Source organism: Eucalyptus grandis, chromosome 8, assembly GCF_016545825.1.
Source record: "Eucalyptus grandis isolate ANBG69807.140 chromosome 8, ASM1654582v1, whole genome shotgun sequence".
In the NCBI taxonomy this organism is placed as follows: domain Eukaryota; kingdom Viridiplantae; phylum Streptophyta; class Magnoliopsida; order Myrtales; family Myrtaceae; genus Eucalyptus; species Eucalyptus grandis.
The window spans coordinates 24,055,483-24,062,357 of record NC_052619.1 but is presented as its reverse complement, the minus strand read 5'-3'; the positions used below and the strand labels follow the sequence as shown (position 1 = coordinate 24,062,357).

At 37.7% G+C, this 6,875-nt stretch overlaps 1 protein-coding gene across 1 annotated transcript; it reads left to right on the top strand.

Annotated features, from left to right (window-relative positions):
- Positions 1-2,351: 2,351 nt before the first annotated feature.
- LOC104457257 (autophagy-related protein 101) lies at positions 2,352-6,441 on the top strand. Its single transcript, XM_010072192.3, has 7 exons — positions 2,352-2,617; positions 2,792-2,828; positions 3,175-3,260; positions 4,093-4,188; positions 4,560-4,722; positions 4,807-4,972; positions 6,098-6,441. Exons 1-7 carry the CDS (start codon positions 2,585-2,587, stop codon positions 6,171-6,173), a joined length of 657 nt encoding a protein of 218 aa, XP_010070494.1. The 5' UTR covers positions 2,352-2,584; the 3' UTR covers positions 6,174-6,441.
- Positions 6,442-6,875: the final 434 nt, after the last annotated feature.

The window sequence follows — 6,875 nt, the reverse complement described above, 5'->3', positions numbered from 1 at the left end:
GGGAAAAAATAATGGAGATAGATCAGAACTGTTGCAATTCCAATGGAGGTGTTCAGAAAACCTGACAAAAGTGTAGCTGTGAAAGAACAAGATCATATGTCTCTCTGCACAAAAGATGATAGCATGTGGGTTGAGGAATTTACAGGAGTTTGTGAACAAACCTGTCTGAGAGAGAGAGAGAGAGAGAGAGAGAGAGAGAGAGAGAGAGAGAGTATATTTCACTGACATGCTGACAGCCCACTCTCTTTCACTGTTAAGAAGAGATTTCTCCTCACCCAAGATTAGATTTTTCGTTTTTTCGGTCGAAACCCAAGATTAGATTTCGCGAGTGTATTTTGTTTGTTATTAGTACATTATTACTCTTACTTAGTTACGTGTGATTAAAAACTCCAGCAAATCTACTTTGAAGATCCCAAACAGACATAAACTAAGCTCAATGGCAGCTTTCGACCTGGTGAGGCCAAGTACTCTCAATAGTCCTACTTCAATCATACACCGTTGATTATGTATCATGTCATGGAAATGTTTTGCAGACGACCAAAAAACAAAAGGAATCATTTTATGGAAATACCAAGATCGTCTCCACTATTTATTTCTTAGATTTACTAAGAAAGAAAGAGCTGGAATGGATACAAAAACTTTGATGGTGAATGATAAAATAAGAGGTTTGTTATAGAGTGACTTTCTTTGTAAAGGCAAAATAATTAGTATATTGTCCCTTTCTTAATAAGATATAATGATTTTTTTTCCCATTACTGAGATGATGAGAGAAACCAGAACAATTAGATTATTGCTGCAGCTACTAAATATAGGTGGTGTTGGTGGTTATTGTGATGATATAGAAAAAGGGGATGATAGATATAGTTAAGTGGGAACGGTCACTGATACAGAGTCATATATAACACCACCATATGACCATTTCATGGTATGGAAAAAGGAATAATAAAGAAACTAGGTATCTTTAATGGATGATTAATTGGACATGATGTTCCCATTATCCGCAGTACTTAGCTCATGGACTTTAAAGATCGAGGGGAAGAAAGGATAGAGATCCTCCTCTTATCTCTATTTCTATTGGCACCAACAAATCTCAACTTCTTTTACGTTAACCACAAATTAGCCAATCATTTTTATTCGCATGGATTGATGATTTGGATGGATGTGATACCGAATGAGAGACACTGAGAGGATGCACATTCTCATCTTGTCAACACATCAGATAATTGATGATGTGGTTCAAATGCACGTATAAAACCGAAAGATTGTTTTTTCCTACAAAGGGGGGCCAACCGATCGAATGAGAATACCATCTCTTGTTGATTTGGAGGTTGTATTCTAAGTTCTAAACCAACCATCCTCTTTCCAAAGGACCCGAGACTAGCCGAACATTCTATGGGTAGTGGGCCTACTTATTTGGGTTAGGCCCAGATCGCCAAATTCTAATGCTTATTCCGGCTAGGCCCAGATCACCAATAAATTGTTTTGCCTTTTACTTTTGGGCCATCCCCAAAAGAACTCGTTAGCAACAATACTCAAAGGTTTGCTGCCAAACAAATTTGACAACTGTTGATAAGGTTGATTCCAAGTCAAGTTGTTCGTGAGTAGCCCAGGCGTGCGGGCCAATGATTATTCGAGATCAATGCACCTAATTACGAATATGACTTGGGCTCAAGCTACCGGATATTGAGTTTTAATGGAGTTTCAGGCACCATATATATGTGATTCGAGGGGATCAAGTTTGGCATTGGGATCTCAATAAAAATTAATCAAGATTGAAATTCTAGAGATGATTTATTTATTTTTTCTAAAAACAGATATCTTTTTTCACGTTGATATAATTAGGCATTTAGATGATTGGACTTGGTTGAGCATATTGCATACAAGTTTTTTTTCCCTATTTTTATTGGCTTAATATATTGCATATAAGTTTTGAATCTGAGCAGGTCATTAAAATATTAAAGGAATAAGAAATGAGATGAAAGAATCCGTAATGTTACCTTCCGTATTTCCTAATTTGGGGGAGAGAAATACATTCATCTACTAATGAGAAGTATGAATTATATGAGTATGGGCACGTTAAAATAAAGAAAGTAGCCTAAGGATAGCAGACAACCACATTTTGCATATTGCATAAGTATAAAATTATGTATAAAAACTTTTTGCCCTTCTTTTTCCATACAAAAGAGGAGAATCTGACAAAAGGAACGACAAAGCCTCCTTCATAATTTCAATCGAATTTCAAAACGTATTTATTCATTTTTATTATTTTTAACAAAATAATTTTCCATCTCCTCTATCTGTTTTTCTCACAAGAAGGAGAAAAAAAAAAAAAGAAAAACAAAAATTGGAACGAAGCTTTCTTTCAAAGCCAAAAGAGCTCGATCAGAGTTCGCAGAAAGGAGGAGCTTGTAGCCATTAGCGTTCAAGGCAAGATCAGCCGGCACTGTCTCTCAATCCGCCCCTCTCAACTCGCCGCAAAATCCACCTCGTCGATCGAGGGTTCCTTCCCTTTAGCTCCTCCTTCCCCGATCGACCGATCAGCAGAAGAAAGTTCGCATTTTTATCTTCTGGGTCCTTCGCGATCATGAACTGCGAAGTCTGCAATCTCAAAGAACTGGTATGTGGAACACACCCAGAACGATCCGCTTCCATCTGGGTCGCGAAGCGTTGAGGATTTCAACGCCCGACTCGCCTCGCGTCCAGTCGCCTTTGATTCTTCGTGCTGGTCAGTGTAGCTTGCCTTCTTGCTTGCTTTCTGATGCGAACCCGCGGTTTCTTGTTGTTTTCGCAGGAGGTGGAGCACTACGAGATCCGGGAAGTGCTCCGATGTAAGTCTTTCGATCATCGGAAGGAATTCTTGTAGCAATTTGATTCTTAAGTTGGAATGGTAGTGGTCGGGGTAGAAATTATGTTTGGGACGTGAGAGAGAACGGCTTCGTGGGACTTGGGTTTTTTTATCTGCTGAGGTTTCTCTGTGTTTCCATTAGGAGGATTCGCTTTTGCCCATTTGATTGTGATTCCTGTCGAAGTGGCTTTGCTTGCTGAGGGATCGGTCGTTTTTTAAATTCCAGTTGTTTTCATGTTGTCTGTTGCCAGAGTATAAACTGATTCTCTGTTGTACTCTTCCTTTTCTCAGCTCTTAGTTGAATGATCAAATTGGGTGATGATTTTCAGGTGTACTGCACACTATCATCTTCCACCGAGCTTTAGGCCTTGTGCGGCCCAAAGAAATCGACTTGGAACTTTTCGAAATTACATATGTAAGTGGGTGAGCTACTCATCCTATTCTCCATCTTGTTGAAATTTGTCTGTTATCTTGATGTTAGAAGTAGTTGGCGATTGGTTGGTGGGGTTGGTCTGCTCTGCCGTGACTTGATAGATTTGGGGTAATCCTATCATCTAGTAATTATCTTGGAACTTTAATCTTGTTCGAGGCTTACAATGCACCATTTTCTGCGATGTGTTTCTCATTATCTGCCTGTGAGCAGAGGTGATCTTTGTTATAAAATTGTCTGGATATCTCTACTGCTTTGTGAGGTCAAGTACATAGTATATGTTTAATAGACAGAAAGCTAACATTTTTCTTTACTTCTCTATGAAAGTAACAATAGTAAAGTCTCTGTTCTAAGAATAATTGGTTACATGCAATTATGTCTTATTTTAGCTGAATATCCTGAGTTTCCTTTATTGGAGTTATGTCCATGGTCTGCACCCATGTTTCATTAAGCCTTATACCCCTTTTAATGTGGACATCTATTGGCAAAGTGCAATATGCTGTGGAAGCATGTTGAAATTACTGTTTCATGAGTCTAAATGACTACAAAAAAAACTTCCCTCGATTATCTAATTCTCATGGTCAATAACGGCGATAACATCTTCATATATGTATGAACTACATGTTTAATTTTCTGCATCTTATGGTACATAGAGATCTTCAAATAGTAAATTGTTAATCCGACTAACCCAAGCTTCCAGCTTGTTTGGTTTATCTGACTTAGCCTTGATCAATCCGTAATTAATAAGTTGTGATATCTTGGACTTCACATCATGAAGTTGTGCTTGTTTTGTTGTGCCTGTGTATTGATGATGTAGGTGCAATGTGGGGATCCAGAAGTTGAGAAGAAAATTGAAGAGAAGATAGAGCAATTCATTGGTTGGGTCGAGAAGCATCCAAATAAGAAAAGCCAGGTTAGTACTTCAACCTGTGAACATTTTACTTGAATCATAGATAGTTATGGGGTTTTCATCTCTAAATGGTGATTATTAGTGAAGCGTGAATTTGGAAGTGATTGGATGCACTTGTTCAATCTCTCATTTAAACTATTCAGAAGCGTGTGTCATGCATCTGGTTAGTGCATGTGAGCATCAGCTCTTGGCTTACTGATGAGATTACACCAAGAATATCTAAAAAGAAGCAGTTCTGAGGCCCTGAATATATCATGCCCCTCAAGATTCTTTAATGAGATTAGAACTACCATCATTTTGAAATCTTAGGGAGTATGTGAGGGTATAGTGTAGATTCCTCTTTTTCCTAACTACTGTTGGATTATGTGATGCAGATATGTTTATCCTTCTATGAAGTCAAAAACAAACATGGATCATGGTTCAGCAAACAAATTGAACAACTACATTGGGAACATTGGTATATCAATTTGAATGTGGCCCAACAACCGAAAGTACAGTCTGTCAAGTCGCATAATTCCAAAGTTGTTGACACTGGGGGTATGGCCAATAATGTACATCTGATTGGAGATGCATCGTTGCCTCTTTTTGTTGTTTTGCAATGGTAATATTTTTTTAATGCAGAGAATAACCTAGAGGATAGAAGCATCCGCAGGGCAGCACTGGAAGCCTCGCTTCGGGATGTTCTGTTTCAGATAATAAGATTCGTGAATGACAAAAAGGAACATGTACCCCCAATCCCAAATCGCGAAGGAGTCATCTCATTTCCATATGAAATTATTCTCCCAAGGTCAGTTGATCTAGTTTTTCGACTAGCCAGGCCAAATAGGAGTTCATCTCTGTCTGGTTTGTTAACTTTCAATTTATAAAAGAAAAATTTGGGTGGTATCTTTCTTATTGGCCTTCTAATTTGGAATTTGTTTGTCTGTTTGCTTTGAATCATGCACTATCAATTGTTTGCAATCCTATTGGAAAGTTAGCTCTCAGGTGGAGCTAACCAATGTTGGGGCCTCAATTGTGTAAACATTAAATGATCACAAATCTTTGAGGTTTGCTTGTTCACTGATAATCATGATTTTATCAGATTTTTATCCTTAATATTAGAAAAGATAAGTTTTCTTGCTGAACTGCATTCGACAGATATATTATCCGTTAGATATGCCTTTTAAGTGCTTCAAATAAAAGCAGATAAATGGCCATTGATATGGTTGGAATCAGTGAATTGGCATCCTTTCCATTTCTGAGATGTATACGCAAGATTTTAGACTCCCTAATCTGACAATCTCCTTGATCCAAACAATGTCTTTAAAGCATTTACTCAGTTTGCTCCAGTCGTTTTCAGGTGCCTGAATCTGAATTTTAGTGGTTTAGGAACGGAAGCTTGTCCCTGTAAAGTGGTCCCAGATGATTTTGACTCTTTGGTTTCTGCTATCAGCATTTGCTCTGTGTACACATGAGATGATGGATGAAAGTCTGAGGACATAATTTTTTGACTTTTGCTTTCTGTGGTCTGGCAAGGATTTTCTTTTGCCGTTGGTAAATATAGTGGTCACTGTTTCCTTCAGACATAGGACAGGGTCAAAAGCAAATTGTTTAAATGACCATATCTGTTTTATAGAAGATAGGAAGTACATGGAATTAGAAATGATTGTATATATCTTGGATATTGCAATTCTTTAATAGTAGAGAAGAAAGATGGGATAGCTTGATGATTGGTGTGAATTCCTGTAACACATCGCTTGATGTATGAGAGTGGCCATGGCGCACTACACAATTGACAGCATGCCAGAGTTTGTTGAGTCGTAACCCTGTGTCATGTCCTCTAGCGAGTTGATTGTCTTTTTATATTCTGGTTTCGAATTAAATGTATCTTGAACTCATGACCTTTTCTTAACATCTACCCATCAATTGACAGTTCATCGGATTCTGCATTTGGAATGGACATGATCAAGAGGATGCTTCAGACTGGACATCCTACTATGCTGAGCTGATTAACATATTTAGATGTGGTATCTGGTGTTATGAAGTGGCTTCATATCTCTATACCGGTTAACTCTGTGTACATATTCCCGATGGACAAAAGCTGCTGAAGCATCATATAAGCGACGTACGTTTGCATAAATATCCGCTTGTCATTGTACATACCAATTTGTATCTATAGTCGGAACTTTTCCCTGTGCATTGCTGTAATTTCCATTCTCTCTGTATTCCGCAGTTGAGTTCAATTGACAGTACTATCTTACTCATGTTAAATTTGTCCGTCTCTGCGTCTTTCACTTAGCTATGTTGTCTTAACTGACAATAGCGATCACGGTTCGGACTTTGTTAACAGATAATTGATTTCTATTATTCAATAAAAATAATAGGGAAACAAATATACAATGTGCTTTTATCTGCTTATCCCCACTCACAAATTATGTTATTATTCTACCCTTATTACTGGCAATATTTCCCACTACTCCCCCCTCAAGTTGGGATGTATATATCAAATAATCGGAAGTTGTTACATAAGAAGCTCACTCTATTCCTTCATGAAGATTTCGTAAAAATGTTTGCTAGTTGATCCTGCATATTTGTGTGTTGAAAAATAACCTCTCATTTTTGAATATTTTTCCGCACAAAATGACAATCGACATTAATGTGTTTAGTTTGTTTGTGGAAGACAGGATTAGATGCAAAATGAATAGCATATT